General features: G+C 44.2%; 1 protein-coding gene across 50 annotated transcripts in view; it reads left to right on the plus strand.

Annotated features, from left to right (window-relative positions):
* The window catches only part of scrib (scribble planar cell polarity protein), a 79,464-nt gene that overhangs the window by 23,256 nt on the left and 37,847 nt on the right, over positions 1-18,361 (plus strand). For all 50 annotated transcript variants that reach the window (XM_085762923.1, XM_085762924.1, XM_085762903.1 and 47 more), the window contains exons 2-11: positions 9,268-9,385; positions 12,014-12,092; positions 12,708-12,797; positions 13,959-14,015; positions 14,404-14,467; positions 15,537-15,611; positions 15,821-15,965; positions 16,523-16,641; positions 16,794-16,993; positions 18,118-18,284. In XM_085762923.1, the coding sequence (XP_085619049.1) occupies positions 9,268-9,385; positions 12,014-12,092; positions 12,708-12,797; positions 13,959-14,015; positions 14,404-14,467; positions 15,537-15,611; positions 15,821-15,965; positions 16,523-16,641; positions 16,794-16,993; positions 18,118-18,284 (1,114 nt within the window). The remainder of the gene's footprint in view (positions 1-9,267; positions 9,386-12,013; positions 12,093-12,707; positions 12,798-13,958; positions 14,016-14,403; positions 14,468-15,536; positions 15,612-15,820; positions 15,966-16,522; positions 16,642-16,793; positions 16,994-18,117; positions 18,285-18,361) is intronic.

Here is an 18,361-nt window from a genome sequence, read left to right on the forward strand (position 1 = left end):
GATAATTTGCTGGTCAGTGGCTTAAGTCTGTCCCCCCCCCATTAGTGGGGCAGAGTGTCCACAGCACTGTGGGAATCCATTGTTTACCCTCCTTTCTTCATTAATAATCCACCGTCACTCCCTTTCTCTCAGCGCTCTCCTCTTCTCCTTCGCACACAAGCTTCCTTTTCTTCTCCGCTCCGTCTCTCCCCACTCGCCCGCTCTATCCTTCTTAGTCATTCCTGCCTTTTGTTATCCCCTCGCCACTTTTTCCTCTTTCAAGGCCTCATCCTTCCATTTCTAGTGCCCTCTCTCTCTCTCTTCTCTCTCTCTCTCATCTCTGTGGTGCCCTTTTTGGACAATGGAGGAATCCTCTGGCCTGGCTGCAGGGAGGAGGGGGGGGGGCTGTGACTGACAGGCCTGTGTGGGGGCGAGCTGCTTGGCCTTTGTCCCTCTGCCAAGGAAAATGGAGGGAACCCAGGGAGGTGGAGCAGTGGGGAGGAGGAGGGGAAGAGGACCAGCGAGGGTGTCATTCATGTGCGGAGGCTTCGGGAACTTTGGATTTCAAACAGTTCTCTTTAGAGGGGGGAGGGGGGAGGGACGGGATGCTCAGCCCAGATTGCTCCATTAGCATCGGCCTTGAAGTGACGAAGCAGCAGTGGTGGACAGTAACCGAGTACATTTACTTGAGTACTGTACATATCCAGAGGAAAAGTACTCGTTACTTTCAGGTCTGCTCTTTTTTTCTAAAATACTATTGAACACAATAGGGCTGACCCAAAAAAATCGAAGCTTCGTTTATTGCCATGGTAATCGATCATGAAGTCCGTGATCGACTGTTTTTTTTTCTTTCTTTTCTCCTCTTTGACACCTGTTCTCATCAGCAATTGTTACATTAAAATGAGTAGGCGACCTGGCAGCCTGATTGTGGACATATGCAGTGTTTATTTGCCATCACTTTCATTATTTCCGCTTCGATCCCCCCCTGTCAGACGTTACGATCGCACACCCCCGGCCGTCGAAGCTTCGATTAAAATCGGTTTTATGTCCGCGAAGCTTCGATTATCAAAATATGATAATCGGGTCAGCCCTAGAACCAGTGTTTCCTCCAGGATTTTTTTAAAGAGTGGCGGCGAGGGTGGTCTGATCAACGGGGGGGGGGGGCTGCGCGGAGATGCGGGGGCATTTCGGTGTCCAATCCTCCGCGGCATGCAGCGATCATTTCGGCGTTTGGTCTATTTTGTGCATGAGCCGCGAGCCACCGTGTTAATCTTGGCAGGAAGTCACACAAAGAAACACGAGAGAATCCGGTAAATTTTCAAAATAAAACACCGCGAATGACAAACACGTGAGGCCAATGTGTGTACGTTTGTAGCCTATTTAATAATCGAAACAGAGCACAACAGATGAACACACACAGAGCTGAGATGCGAAGCGCTTGTCCCCCGGCCGCCACAGAGTCGTTAATTAATGGTATAACACTGGATGCGCTGGTTGATAAGTTTCGTTTTTAATGAGGAGGAAATAAAGAACTCAGCTGTGATTGAAAAGCATGAGTCGAAAGTTGTAACTGTGTAGTGGAAATGGCTGCAAAGTAGCTACCTAATGGTAACTGGTTGTGGAAACCCTGATTAACATTGTTTTAACATTAAAAAATTTAAATAAAAAAAAATCATCATTCTGAAGGTGTGGCGGCTTTTATTTTGCCGTGGCGGTGCGCCACGACCAATTACATGTAGCGGAAACCCTGCTAGAACACAAGCTGTGTTTGTCAAAGAAGGAAACCCTAACCCCTAAAAGCAGCACATCAGTGCAGCTGGTTTCAAAGAGTTAATTCTCAGAAACAAGAGTTAAAAGCTCCTTAAATTCATTTAGAAAAAATTATAGTAATTCATTGATGTGAAAAATAAGAATTTTACTCTTACTCTTACTTAAAGTAAATTTAAAAGCGTGTACTTTTGGATACTTAAGTACCTTTAAAAACAAGTACTTTTTTACTCTTACTCCAGTAACATGTCGACTGAGCTACTTTTACTTGTAACGGAGTAAATTTTGACCAGTAGTAGTTGTACTCTTACTCAAGTACCGGGGTGGAGTACTCTGTCATGGCGTCTTGCTGCTGCATAATGAGCTGTTAGTTTCAGACTAGAACTCTGCTGCACCGAGGATCCTGGACTCAGTGAGATGGTTCTGTGCTGGGAGCCGTGTTGAGCCTGTGCTCATTCATGTAGTGAGTTTATACCACAACAATGACGGCAGCTATCTATAGAAACATGTGCAGTAATGAGGCTCGCCACTCCACTGACCGACCAAGTTACTCAGTCAACCAAATCCTCTCTGCTTCTCTGCTTTTCATTTCATTTCCCCGGACACTGAAAGAGTCCAGGCCAGCACCAAAGCATGTGCTCGCCCCCCCCTCCTCCCCTTCCCTCTCTCTTTGAGCCCCTCACCCAAGTAGTGTGTGTGCACACAGTGTGTAGTTTGTGCACACTGTGAGGGAATGGATATTGGGAGAAGAGTTAGGGGACATAAGGACCGGGCAGATTTTGGCAGAAGATTAAGAGGCTCGGGAATGTGTGGATAGGAATTCCAGCGGAGTTGCAAAGGAAAGGAAGTGTGTTAGAGTAAAACAGAAAGAATGGAGGAGAGGTTTAATGACGGCGGCATGTAATTTGACTTCCTCTTTGTAGCAAAACTCTGAGATGAGTGAGTCCACTGATTGAATGCCTCGACGAGCTGAGACCTGATGGAGTCGGTTCAGCCCTTTTTTTTTTGTTTTTGTTCCACTCAACACCAAGACTTTATGCTTTTGTCTTTGCAGAAGTTACACCAACCCTCCCCCCCTCCCTCCCCCTCCTCCTCCTCCTCCGCTGCCAGGAATAAGTCTTTTTATGGATATTTATACTGTAGTTTTTAAACAACAAGCCCTGCACCCGCTTGATGATTTAGGACAAAGACGGACTTGGGTGTCTGGAGTTTCTCCACGGTCTCCTGCACACTAAATGCACCCTGAAAGTAGAGGGTTGAAATTAGTGATTTGTGCATGCGTGTGTGTGTGTGTGTGTGTGTGTGTGTGTGTGTGTGTTTGCGAGGCAGGAGGAGCCTGCTCTGTCTGTAGTCTGATGGCATGATTGGAGGGAAACCGTAAGCTAAATGGAGTCACTTGACTGGAACACTGCAGCCTCTGTGAACATCAGGCCTCAGCTCACTGCACCTACAGTGGAGCATTACTCATACAGAGAACATACAGTTTACCCATACGTATGCATCCCAAACACACACACACACACACACACGTATGCACTTTGCCTCCTGGATTTCTGCGGTCACATATTTAATGAGTTTGTCTGGAGCGATGTGAGGTCCACAAACATTAGCATTCCTCTTTGTGAATTTACAGTCTCTTAGCGCGCACATAAACACACTCGTAAACACTCAAACAAACACCAACTCATGCTCATACACATACACATGAACACACAAATATGCATGTTAACATACTGCACACACACACACACACCCCCCAAACGCACACACGCTGAGTGCTGTTAATGCAGCCGGAGCGCTTGGCAACATGAACCAAAGTAAAACTAAGACTCTATAAACAGTCGTGTGTGTGTGTGTGTGTGTGTGTGTGTGTGTGTGTGTTGAAGACCAACAGCACTGGATCTTCTCTCCTGTGTCTTAAGCATGCATGCACACACACACACACACACACACACACACTCATATGCACACAAACACACATCCTGAGGCGCATTAACTCACTCTGTCTGAGAGGAATGTAAGCTAAGCAGGATGATGCAGATAAGACAAAGCATTTTACAACTGTCCACACACACACACACACACACACACACAGAGACACACACACACACACACACACACAGAGGCTCAGTGTGTCTTTTGCGCAGCTTTCTGTCACTCACAGGTTACTCATGGGTGACTGACTGGGCTTCATTCACTGTACAATAAAGGAGGATATCACACCACACAACCATCTCACACTAACTAGATCAGACCATGTTGTAGTGATGTTGAACAGACCTGCTCCTCCTCTGTGTGAAACCTCATCACGCTCCAACTACATCTCTGGTCTTTAATAGCCGTCCCAACCTATATAGGATAGAAAACACCTTTCTATTGCACTTGACCTGGTCTCTTCAGGTGTGGAAACTGTGTTTTTGTCTCGTCTCTGCTGTCTGTTGTCTATTTGTGTCATTCTATGTATCAGGCGTTCCCTTGTTTGTGGTCTACGACGGAGTATTAGGGCCACATTGACAAATAAAAAAATAACAAACTTCGAGAATAAAGCCCTAAATTTACGACTTTATTTAAGTCTGCGTTTTTTTGTTTTCTGTTCTCAATGTGGCCCTCATACTCTGTCGTTGTGGTCTGTGTTTTCTGTGTATTTTTTATATGTTATTGGGACTGCAGATGGAAATTAGCTGTGATCTGCAAATGATTAATCAATCAATCAAATCAGAATAAACTTTATTGTCCCCGGAGGGAAATTTGTCTTGGACAATCAGTGCTGTGCATCCTGCAAAACAGTTTAAAAACCATACAACATAAACACACACGCACAACCAACAGACCACACTTACAGACAGTATGACTAAGTTCACAATTCATCAGGAGTAAATAAATAACTATTGCACTTCTCGTATATTGCATCTTGCCTCTGTCATTGCACCATTCACCTGATCCATTCATGTAATTCACCTTCTACTCTGTGTTGTTTCTCATGGCTGCATCATGACTCTAACCATTTATTCAAATAATCACATGCAACTAGGAGCCGAGACCAACTGCTCTCAGGAAGGGACAGACTGGTCAAACAAAGGCTGCCTATTGGACCCCCCCCCCCCCCCCCCCCCCCCGCGCCCCGACTACTTATCAACAGTTGGCCAAGTGCTGATTTTCAGTTTTGATGCACGCCTTCCTCTGTTGGTTTTGGCTGTTGACGGCAAATATTTGCTGTTGATGCTTTTCCAAGTGTCGAAGCGGCACGAGAACGTTGGAAATGATTATTTTGTCTTCTTGAAGCACAAGCTGCGACTAGTGGAAGCATTTGCATGAGGTGCAGCGTGCAGACTGGTGTGTGTGCATATATTAGTGTAATTGCTGGGAGACCCCACACTGCCCTCTGCTGACATGGCTATCATTTACCCCCCCACCCCCCACCACCCCCTCCTTCACTCCCCTGCACTACATCCTCCTGTTCACAGCTTCACTCCCTTCCTTAACCAAACAGCTCTTGCTTCTCCTCAGTAAAACATCCCAGTTGAAAGGTTGTAAAGGAAATGTAGCACAGTGGCTACAGCCGTCTCAGCCTCCAAACGGTTATACAAGCTCAGGTCTGTGAAGGCTGCCGTAGCTCACTAACACAACCAAGAGGCGGCGGCGGTACACTAAATCCCACTGCCCCCACTTGTTATTCCAATCGACCCATTGATCCGTGCAACACTTTTGGCTTTCTCCTTTGTTTAATTTGAAGGTACATCGGTCGGTGGGAAACGGCACGGACATCAGCTCCGGTTTTTCATCGATGGACTCTGCGGGGTTACCGACCGTTCTGAGAGCAAGCGAACGCACCAGGGAACAGATTGATTACATGTTACTTATGTAAAGCGTCACAATTTCATTACACGAGTTATTTGGCGGGTTGCGATTTCTCCGAATGGAAATGCCGCTGGGCTCAGCGTCATATTGGTTTCCTAGAAAAACACAGGCAGCTTGTCTGAGAGCGGACACTCGGGAGTGAATGGCCATCTTTGTGAATGTTCATAACCACTTGTTCACAGACATGATTGCATTAGTGTCTAGCCCTTCCTCATCATGATTGAGCTCTGGATCATATCAAGAGTGAAGAGGAATTTACTGATACCAGTGATTTTATTGTGCAGTTGGTTTGACTTGAATGGAAGAATTGTTGATTATGTCTTAGTAGTAATATGGAAGTGTTCTCAACCTTGGGGTCGGGACCCCACAAGGGGTCGCCTGGAATTCAAATGAGGTCGCCTGAAATGTCTAATTGATAAAAAAAAAAAAAACGAATTATTATTCTTATGATTAAAAACACCACACACAATCTTAAATAACTGTATTCTATACTTTCACTTTCTTGAATATAAATCGAGTTCAGATTCAAAAAACACAGGATGAGATGTTAATATCTTACCCGAAAGAACTGGTGGACTTGTCGGTGAATGGTAGATGGTAAATTGGTAAGTTGAATTTATGGGACGCATCGTCAGTAGTGTTCCTCTGGCTCATGGGGTGTTTCGGCCTTTAACACTATACACCCTGACCAGAGGCGGCCAGCTACAGGCTGATCAGGCCCATGCCCAATCACTCAATAGAGTTGCCTTATATAATAAAATATATTTTATTTTTTTATAAAATAATAAAATGTAGCATATAAAAATATCTGAGCTGCATCTTGATTCATGTGCAGTCATGTGATGCGGGGTCGCCAGAAATTTGTGATGTCAATATGCGGTCATGAGCCAAAAAGGTTTGGGAACCAGTGTAATATGGCTTCCTAGACTTTAGTATGAGAGTATTGTTTCAGCTGAGGCAGACTTTTGTGGGAGCCAAAGTGTGTGGCATGCCTTTTTCAGGTAGGTGTGTGTCTGAAGCACCCTCACCTCAAGGAGCGGAGTGTCACCTGTTCTCCCGGGGGCCGTTTCCCATCTGGGCTCGGCCCCCGTCACATGGTTAGCTCCTGTTTCTTATTGCAGCCATCTGATACCTGTCACCTGCTGCTCAGTGAGCCAACACCCTCTTTATCTCTGTCTGGCTGTGTCCTTTCCTGTGTTTATTTCACTCCTCCTCCCATTTCACACTCCCGTCAGGTGGGGATGCTAACAGCGACTCCCAGGCTAACGCTAGGGAATTTTCAATATTGCGCAAAGAAGCACTGATAATCTCCATCCTGCACCGCCAGCAAAAAAAAACAACCCCAGACAGAATCTGTGGAAAAGCTCATTGCTGCTGCAGCTCCCTCGCTCCCCATCCAAACACAATACACACAACTAGTTAGGAGCGAGAAGTGTCTGTCATCGAAGAACAGAGCGGAGCTGAAATACAGCATTCTTCTCTCTGGCAGCGTAATTGTAGAGCTGTCTCCCAGCATCTTGTATTGAGTGTTGTAGAAGTGTGTTTTTTTTTTTTCTCGCTTTTGTCAAGCATAAACCTGACAGTGCACATCAAAGAAGGTTTTGTGTTATCTGATTTGCTACATGTTTATGCAACAGTGAGGAGACGGGAGCATAACGCTGCTACATTAGTGAACTTTAATCCCAATCAAGGTGGAGGATCTGGGAAAGTGATCTGGATTTTCCAGTTCAGCGTGTTTTATCTCTGCTGACACACACACGGGATTTCAGCCGAGTTACCTGGCTGACAGTCTGCTCAAATCTGAATTAAGGAAATGTTTTTCAACCTTGGGGTCGGGACCCCATGTGGGGTCGCCTGAAATTCAAATGGGGTCGCCTAAAATGTCTAGGAATTTAAAAAAAATGTCTTTATCTAATTATTCTTTTTAAAATTATGATTAAAGGGATAGTTCACCCAAAATTCAAATTTCACTCATTATCTACTCGCCCTCATGTCGACTAAGGGCTGGGAGAAGTTTCAGAGTCCTCCGTGCCTTCTCTGAGTTAGAGCGGGGCTCCGTGCAGCACTGCATGTCCATATGACGAAGAAAACAAAGAAAAGTGAGCTCCGTTCACAACCGTCATATGGACATGCAGTGCTGCACGGAGCCCCGCTCTAACTCAGAGAAGGCACGGAGGACTCTGAAACTTCTCCCAGCCCTTAGTCGACATGAAGGTGAATAGATAATGAGTGAAATTTGAATTTTGGGTGAACTATCCCTTTAAAAACACCACACACAATCTTAAACAACTGTATACTATATTTTCACTTTCTCCCATATAAATCATGTTCAAATAAAATGCAGCATATAGAAATATCTGAGCTAGTGCGTCTTGATTGACGGGGTCTCCAGAAATGTGTGATGTCAAATTTCCAGCCAAAAAAGGTTGGAAACCACTAAGGTGTGGGCTTCGAGCTCACCAGACAGAGCATCCCAGAATAATGGGTTTATACAAATTCCTATCCCCGGAAACAGAGTTCCTTAAGTGTCTTGTCCCCTAACAGTGTCTGAGAGGTGGACAGTGGCTCCTCTGTGGGCTGCAGCACGGCGGACTGATTGAGGGGTTAATAACTGCATAGCTTTGGCCCGTGGCTCCGGCCGTTCCCCGCTAAGTCCGTCCTGTCCGTCCATCTGAACCACAGATGACACACAGACGCACACAGCGCTGCTGGCGGAGGAATGTCTCTGAGAGCCGCGCTGTCCAACAACCAGCCTCTTGTGAAAGCACTTGGCACGGTCGCTCTCCTATCGAAAGCCACTGTGTTTGGTTGGCGTTGCCATGGCGAGGAGGAGTTTTTGGGAATATGACAATGGAATGTTTTAAGAGAGCAGCGCAGAAGACGCTCTCCTCTGAATATACAGGATGTGTTGTGTGTTCACTCACGGCTGAGATCGCTGAGCGTGGCCAACATTTAGACAGTACGGCTTGTGGAGGACAGTTTAAAGAAATGATTAGTCCATTCATTGATTAGTGGATCAATTTGGTTTGACATTTTCTTGATCTCAGATGTTTAATTATTTGCTGCTTTTCTGTGTTCTATATCGTTGTAAACTGGATGTATTTTGGTCTTGGTCGGCTTTGGTGTGTTTTTTAAACACCAATCACATAATCTAAGTTCTAATAAACTAATCAGCAGGTAAATGGTTTAGAAAAAGAACCATTTGCTGTTGATCCCTAACAGGATAGTCGGTGAAAGCATGCTGTCTGAATTGCTGCCTCATCGGCTTGATTTTTTAAATTAGATCACACTGCTGTACGTATGTCCTGGTTTGGTTTAAAATGAATTTAATTTGGTCTAAAATAAACTGTCATAAGTCAAAAGGCAGTGGTCTGTTCCTATTTTGTTAATTTATGAATCATTCAAGTAATTTAAATGTGAAACATTTTCTGTTTTCAGCAATTTAAATATGAGATTATGTTCCTCTTTATCGTTACAACCACTTGTGTTTTTTTTATGGCATTTCAGGTAAAGTTATTATCATATTTAACAATAGAGCTTGTCCCCAGATGCCTTCTGACGGCATCAAATGATGAAATTGCGTTTAATAATGTGAAATAACAACAACCCGAGGAAACGTCTCATGTTCTCTTTTGATTAACGTTTGATCATGTGTCTCCACAGCCTTTCTTCAGACTACTGAACCTACGGAAGCTGGGCCTGAGCGACAATGAGATCCAGAGACTCCCCCCTGAGGTGGCCAACTTCATGCAGCTGGTGGAGCTGGACATCTCCAGAAACGGTACACAGATACACAAACTGAGGCGTTGTTTGGCTCCATGGGTGGAGCAGGCGTTCCCCCTCTCTCTGTCTCCCCATTTCCAGTCTCTCCATAGCTGTCCTGTCACTAAAAAGGCCCAAAAGACAAAAAAAAAAGACATATATACAGAAACTAGTCCCCTGCACACTTACCGTATGTCACTCTTCTATCAGCTGGCAAGACTACCCATTAACAAACATTTGCTTTAATGATATGTCTTTAAAATAACCATCCACTCTTGTTGAGACCACACCGACATCACAAAACAACAAGACAAGTTGTGTGTTTGTGTGGAAACAATTGCTGCCATGTGGTGTTAACAACAGCAGTGTGGCCAAATCAGCTGGAGAATCAACGCTCTAACAGCAGCCATTTAGATAAACGTTAGCTGACCTAAGATTATCCAGAGCAGCCTCAGGCACAACAGACATTCACCCCACAGTCTGCGTGTCCTGAAAACAAAATGAGCAGAAACAAGCAAATAGATAAATACTGATTATGTCCTCAGTCACACTGTAGAGAACTGAATCCTTCCTGATGCCTGATGTATAGAGATATTTTGCAAACTCATCATCCATAACACACACACACACACACACACGTCCTGCCCTCTCTGTGTCCTTCTGTGGTTGCACACAGACACACTGATACTCAGAGACAGGAGAGGCCAGTGTGGTGGTTGCGAGACATCTGCTGTGCCCCACACTGCAGCACGCTGCTGTGAGAGACAGCAGTGTGCAGTGGCCTGTGAGGGGCCGGGCCCGTCTGTCTGCCTCCCTGCTCCTGCGGCAGCACAGCGCCGAGCCAGACCAGAGTCATCGGCTGCTCTGCTCAGGAGGGATGTCTTAATGTGCACCTGTAGTGTCCAGTGGTAAAAGTGCTATCGTAGTCCTGGTCAGACCATTAGTCCAGGTTTCTGCTCGTGCCCTCAATGTGCAGGCAATGCTGCCCCACAAAGGCAAAGTGCAGTATCTGTAAAAATGCCATACTCAGAAAAACAGCTTTTTGTGTTTTTCATTGTCAGGTTTAAAGGGATAATTCACCCAAAATTCAAATTGCACTATCCGTGGCTTCTCTGAGTTACAGGGGGTCTCGGCGTAGCAGTGCATGTCCATATAACGGTTGCAAATGGATACCACTTTTCTTCATAACAAAAAGACACACCAAAAAACATCCAAATACCTCCATGCTGCTCGTATGTAATGTCCGTCTTGTATTGAAGCCCCAAAATGCGAAATTGTTCAGAAAAAAATTAAATAAGTCTATATTTCAAGGGTCTGTCCTCTCCCTGGTTTGGAGAGGAATTTGGACGAACCAGGAAGAGGAGCTTCCGCTACAAACAAGCTTGAAATATAGACGTATTTAATTTTTTTCGGGGCTTCAATACAAGACGGACATTACATACGAGCAGCATGGAGGTATTTGGATGTTTTTTGGTGTGTCTTTTTGTTATGAAGAAAAGTGGTATCCATTTGCAACCGTTATATGGACATGCACTGCTACGCCGAGACCCCCTGCAATTTGAATGTTGAGTGAACTATCCCTTTAAGCATCAAATTATGAATAACTACCAAGTCTATAATTGATTAGATAAAGGTGGACTGAATTAAATGTATTTTGTAGTTTGTCTTTCTGACCAATTTTGACCGTTTTATGGCAGATACTGCACTTTGGCTTGGTTTTGGTGCAGATACTGCACTTTGGCTTGGTTTTGGTGCAGATACTGCACTTTGGCTTGGTTTTGGTGCAGATACTGCACTTTGGCTTGGTTTTGGTGCAGATACTGCACTTTGGCTTGGTTTTACTCCAATGGAATCAAAGAGTAAATTATAGAATGTAGGGAGTACAGTACTCTTTGCAGATACTGCACTATACATTGGTTTCACAGTGCTTTTTTGGATGGACAGCAAAATAAAAAGCCCAATAACTCACGCACCAATATCAAATTCTACCAGATTGAAGAGAATATGCCACACTTTGGATTGGTCAAAAAGAAAAAACGCAGATACTGCACTTTGCCTTTGTAGGGCAGATTAGTCCAGGTTTCTGCTCGTGCCCTCAATGTGCACTAGACTAAGCAGGTAATGGTTAACCTACATCCGTGTCTTTATCTTGTGTTTGTGACTGGTTCTTTAGGTAGGCTATAAGACATATGGAAACTATATGTCTGTTTTATCCTATGTCTGAGATGAATGTGTTCCTGTTTGTTTTATTTGACTCGTTGAATCCTGTCAGGAGTAAATCACTGAAGCAGCAGCTGAAACGCTGTTGGACGCAGACACAGACGTAGGGTGAAGGAGGCTTCGCTGTTACTTGAATGGAAAAAGCAATTAGCTGTAAAAGTGTGATTTCACTCTACATTTGACTTGATGGGAGGAAAATGAAGATGTAATACGGCGCTTTGAACGCGTCCTCCCTTTTACAACGTCCACCTTTTTTCTGTCTCATTCTGCCTTTCCTCTCTCTCACCCCTCTGCTTCTGGCCATCTGGTTGTGGTTACAAAGAACTTAAAATGATTCGGTCTATAGAATACCCCACCACCACCAGCCTCTTATTTCTACATCTGACTCCTGCCCCCCCCCCCACCCACCTCTTCTTCTCTCCTGCAGACATTCCTGAGATCCCCGAGAGCATAAAGTTTTGTAGGGCCTTGGAGATCGCAGACTTCAGTGGAAACCCCCTCTCCAGGTAAGCGGGTTGGAACGGCCCATCACTCATTTCATCACTGTGAGAAAATCCAGTGTGGTGCTTCCCCAAGTAGCACAAGGGACAGGGATGCAGAGCTAGCTTGAAAAATGAACTGAAGTATAAAAAAGTCTCATTTCTTTGCTCTAATTACTTTTCTTTCCTATTTTAAATGTGCAGTGAATCATGTAGTGTGTGTGTGTGTCTGATTCGTAACTGCAATCCCTCAAATCATTCAGATGCTGGTACATAATTACTGATGGTGCCGAACAAATGGCTTAAGGAGATGGTGCTTTGTGTTGCGATGCGCTCTCCCACCAAACACGGCTGTAAATGGAAGCCTAATCGATATACCAGTTATAACAACCTTATCTTTAAGTAAAAATCACTGTGCTGAAACAAAAGCTCCCATCCCCAGCCCCATACTCCTCGATGAGCGACATCCTAGTTGGTTTATAGAAAATCAATGGAGCCGCTGGCAAAAAGCTTTTGACGCTAAATACATAAACAGATGGGACTATCTGGACGGCCAGCAAGTCTGTAAGAGTCAAGTGATCCCATGCATCGTACAACAGATCCCTAAGAGGCTGTTTTCTCCCTCCCCTCTCTCTGCCCTAGATTGCCGGATGGTTTCACTCAACTCCGAGCGCTGGCTCACTTGGCGCTCAACGATGTGTCGCTGCAGACGCTGCCCAACGACATCGGAAAGTACGTACATGTGCACGATTGCTTATTGTAGATGATGTGATATGATGATGTGCTCTTAAAATGAAATAAACTTCATTTTTTTTGTAGGAGCAGTAAATAAAACAATTGTTAATCTCTTTGTAAGTGAATGAAAATTTCAGATTGTAAAAGTGGGACCTTTTTTCTGTCTGGTTACAAAAAACTCAGCACATTGTTTCTGCAACTCTGCTTTCACTATATACGTATACAGCTCTGGAAAAGATTAAGAGACCACTTCAAAATGATCAGTTCCTCTGGTTTTACTATTCATAGCTATGTGTTTGAGTAAAATGAACACTTTTGTTTCATTCTATAACCTACTGACAAAATTTCTCCCAAATTGGAAATAACAATATTGTCATTTAGAGCATTTATTTGCAGAAAATGGCAACAGGTCAAAATAACAAAAGAATTCTGGTGTTTTCAGACCTTGTATAATGCAAAGAAAACAAGTTCATATTCATTTTAAAACAACACAACACTACTTTTTAACGTTAGGAAGAGTTTAGAAATCAACACTGGTGGAATAATCGCAGCAGTGTTTTTTTTAAATTTATTTATAATCTTTCTTCCTCTGATTTGGTTCAGGTGATCAGCTCAGTAGAGCGAGGTTTGCTTGTGTTGGAGATCAATAGACACTGGAATCGATGGCTGCCATACATGTAGAGAAGCTGATTAATTAAGAACATTTTGGAGTGGTCTCTTTATTTTTTCCAGAGCTGTATATATAAAAGTAGGATTTCCTGCATTCTGTATGACTGTAAGTAAAATATCTTTGGGATGTTCACATTTTCTTGGACAAAATGAGCAAAAGTGTTAATTTGGAAAACGTTAGCAGACTGAAGACCTTGGACTGGGATAGATGGGTGATGCATGATGAGGAGACTGAGCAGGTTTTCAGAGAGTGTGATTGTGTTGCTCGGTGGGCTGTGGTGCAGCTGGTCTCTGGGCCGGGGGCCACTGCTGTGCTCAGACAGATGGAGGAGCCCCTCACCATGCCAGGCAGCCAGACGAACAGAGCTGCCATCTGACTAACCAACCTGCCTCTCCTCTCCTCTCTCCTCTCTCCAACCTCTCCTCACGTCGCCTGCCACCCCCCCCCCCCTCTTCTCTCTCTCCTCGTGCTCGTCCTCCTTCCTGCAGCCTGGCCAACCTGGTGACGTTGGAGCTCCGGGAGAACCTGCTGAAGTCTCTGCCCACGTGAGTGTCACATCTCCCCCTTTCAGCCAACTTGTGCTGAGTTTAGCCTCTTGATCTAATTTCCCACCATCTCCATCAAGCGCACAGTAAACGCCTGTTGACAGCACGAGCTGGAGACGGCTCCATAACGCATGAAGAACTGTCAGCTGTGATGTTTGTCGTTGAGCTCAGCATAATTACATCATGTACTCTTTGGTTAAAACATCTCAAACCTGCAAATTCAATAGTTTTACTGAGAGACTTATTATAGTCTTTGCGTCATGTGTCAGTCAGTGTGAATGAATGGTATGCTGTATTTCTATGCAAAGCTCTGCCCTTTGTTCCGTCACGGTGCATATTTTTGTGACTTACCACTTGTGTTATTTTGTGTGTGTGTGTGTGTGTGCAGGTCTCTCTCTTTCCTGGTGAAACTGGAACAACTGGACCTGGGCAGCAATGAACTGGAAGTTTTGGTACATGAACGACTCATCCTGTTTACAATACCCAACATCCAGAAGATGATCCATTCTGTGGTTGACTGCTCAGTCAGGACCCTCGCTGTCTTCTAAATGATCCATTCGTGTGCTGCACACACAGAGCCACACGTTTCACAAGTCTATTTGTCACATTGCCACCACACTAATGAAACCACGCTTACCTGGCCAAAACGCATTAGAGCCGGTCTGTTGGACGTGAGGCCGTGCCCACACCGTCCCCCAGGCCGAGCTCTGCCTGTGGCGTGGGAACGCCCACCTGTCTCAATAGGACAGTGTAAACAAAACCTCATGACTTGACGGGGCGGAGGCTAAAGCAAACAGTTGACATCATGATGAAACCTTGCCTTCCTGCATAAGCCACTGTATCACTGACATTATCATTAGTTTCATTCATTATCACATGGTAACTTGCACGTATAATGTACACATAGTCACCATGAATGAAAAGGAGCAGGATGAAGAAAAACTTATAGTACCTGCCCCTCTCTATTGTTATAATTGCATTGGCTTACTATCAACACCAATATATTTCAAAAGCTTAAAGATGATGAAACATATACCGGTAATAATAACAAGAAAACAAACAAGCAAAATAGCAGTGGACACCACTCGTCTATCTATCTTTTCTTTCTTTCCCTTCTCCTTCTTTTTTGTAGGCGCTTATCTTTTCTTTTTTAAACATTTTCTTTAACTGAGACATACTTGTACAACTTTTCAGTTCCTTGCTTTGTGAATGCCATAGTTTTACACCTGCAACAGAAATACACAGAAATGTAGACTCTAATTTGACTTAGATTTTAATTCTAGGTGACTTTTATTGTGAATGACTCATGAATACGGAGCTGATGTACAGAGTGTGTATGTATTGTATGCATTTTCTGTTTGCTTTGGCCTCAATCACTCTTAATAGATTTCATATGGATCAGATTTCCACTCACTGTTGTGTGTGTGTGTGTGTGTGTGTGTGTTTGTCTGTGTGTTCAGAGCGCTCTGGCCTGTCACCACAAATATTAACAAAAGTAAACCCCCTCCTCCCATCTCTTAGCCGGACACCCTGGGTGCTCTCCCCAACCTGAGGGAGCTGTGGTTGGACCGGAACCAGTTGTCCTCGTTACCACCAGTGAGTTCATCATTTCCTAATAGAAATATTTTTACACCTGCCCTGTTGCAAGAGCTTCTCTCTAGAAACTGTTGTGAAATGCAACGCGCATCGGTAACTACGTAGCTGATTTCCTCACCTTGTTTGTGATTTGGACATAATGGTTGTATTGTCTGTGCAGCTCTGTGGAAGTGTTTATTTATTTTTTTATTGTGTGTGTGTGTGTGTAGGAGCTGGGGAACCTCCGCAGACTGGTGTGTCTGGACGTGTCAGAGAATCGTCTGGAGGAGCTGCCCGCCGAGCTCAACGGCCTGCTGGCCCTCACCGACCTGCTGCTCACACAGAACCTGCTGGATGTCGTTCCAGACAGCATAGGTGAGACGGAGACCAGCGGCGTCTTAGACAAACAGGACAGCAATGAGGAAAACTGTTATGGATTTTATTTATTTGAATCATGAAACACATTTTACTGTCATCTCTCTATGGCAACCATCCATGCTTGTCATGGGTAAAATGCTGCCATGAAAACGTTGTTGGTTATGTTTTGCATTGTTCTCTGTTGCATATCATTGTGTTTTTGAGTTACATTGTTAATTGAGTGTGGGTCTGTTGAAGCAGACCCAGGGTGACTTTTCTCTGCTACATCAGACCACCACTGCCCTCTAGTGTAGAAATACTGTCAGTGAAAAGCTTGTAATTTGATTTTGACCTGCATCAGTTAACGCTAATTAATCATTGCCTGGCTTAATTAACCATCTCTCACATTACGACCACACATACAACACATGTTACACACATAAGATCTCATTAAACTCTACTTGGTACAGATACATGATCACATTAGAAATAACACGCAAGGTAAAGACATGTTTGGTCATATATGTTGGTGTTTTATTGGCCCAGTGTGTTACATGCTGTTGTTTTGTCTCTAGGTTGTCTGAAACAGCTGTCTATCCTGAAGGTGGACCAGAACAGACTGACCCACCTGACTGATTCAATAGGAGAGTGTGAAAACCTCACAGAACTCGTCTTGACAGAGAATCTTTTACAAGTGAGGAAAACATAAACAACCACCACCCTGGCCTGCACTGACCCCAGTTGGAGTTTATGCATTCCCATTAATATCCAAATCCCATTAACAGTTATTATATGTCATTATTGATTTAGTTGAATTTAATGGTCTCCGTCTCTTCCCCCTTAAAGTCACTTCCTCGCTCGCTGGGCAAGCTGAAGAAGCTGACCAACCTGAATGTAGACCGCAACCGTTTGGGCGGCGTGCCCAAAGAGCTGGGCGGCTGCTCCAGCCTCAACGTCCTCTCGCTGAGAGACAACCGCCTGGGCAAACTGCCTGCTGAGCTCGCAGATGCCACCGAGCTGCATGTGCTGGACGTGGCTGGAAACAGGTGATAACACACGGCAACATTTCTACCTGGAGGTTCAAACTTTAGCCGACATTCGTTACCAGCATCATGCAGAGACATTACCTCTGATTTACTCCTTTTAATGTGATCGGGAGCAAACAATAAAAACTCATGACATAAGACATTTCGCACAGGATTAGTTTTACCTGGGGACCTCTGGTAATTTGTAATAATTGCGGAGGACGTCTGTGATCTTAATCTCGTGCGAATGCGCCATGTCCGTAATTTTTTAAGTAAAAATTTCCCCCACAAATTACCTACTGTATTTCACCAAAGACCGACATTCCGTGGTAAAACTAGTCCCGTGCAAATCTGCATCTCAGTAATTGAGGGGCATTTTTTGTTCTTCCCTGGTTGAAACCATACTGTACGGGTTGAAACATGGAGGCTGTGGTGGAAATTATGAGCAGCATTTTCGAAGACGTTTTAGGTGCAAACATGAGCTTGTATCGGTGCTGGAGAATATTCGAATAAACAGCTCAGATCCATAAAAAGAGCGAAATTTAGGAGGATATTGAGATTGATGACATGCGGCTTTCAACAGGCTTAATACAAATGCCATGACGGCCCGTTATTGCGACAACAACTGCACTGCTGCTTTGACATTTTATTTACATTTGCTTTGCACATGGATGTGACAGCAGTGGATGTTACGACGTGCACAGCTTTGATGACGTCATATCGGAGCCTTAATGTCAGTAAATCCGAGTAAAAATACAGACTTCACTTATCCCGTGCAAATGCACCGCAAGAAACACAGACGTGGGGGGGGTCATTTACAAATTACCAGACGTCCCCAGGTAATATTAATCCCGTGCGAATAGGGCTATATTTGCATATGTTTTTAAAGCTATAGAAATGATGTATTGTAAAATTACTAACAAATGCATCATTGTCAAAGAGTCTTCGGTCATTTCTGAAAAAGTGCAGAGGAGGCTTATTCCTGTGATTTACTTTTTTTCCTGTGAGAAAAGTACATGTCTTTATGTATGAAAGTTTCCTGTATATGTGTAATTACATGGTTCCTTTTGACATTTTAATTTTAGGTTGGAGAGTTTTATGGCCACTAATGTTTCTCATCTCACTTCATTCCTTCTTTTGTCCAGATTACAAAACTTGCCTTTCGCCCTGACAAACCTCAACCTGAAGGCCATGTGGCTGGCGGAGAACCAATCACAGCCGATGCTCAAGTTCCAGACAGAAGATGATGAGCGAACAGGGGAGAAGGTGTTGACGTGCTATTTGCTGCCTCAGCAGCCGTCACCAAGCCTCGGTGAGTGCTACTTTGTTGATATAATGTGAAGTTAGAACTCTTTTGTTAGGGTGAGGATTTTTCAATGGACACATGGG

Source organism: Trachurus japonicus, chromosome 20 (assembly GCF_045865225.1).
Source record: "Trachurus japonicus isolate A0001 chromosome 20, Traja_1.0".
Lineage (NCBI taxonomy): Eukaryota > Metazoa > Chordata > Actinopteri > Carangiformes > Carangidae > Trachurus > Trachurus japonicus.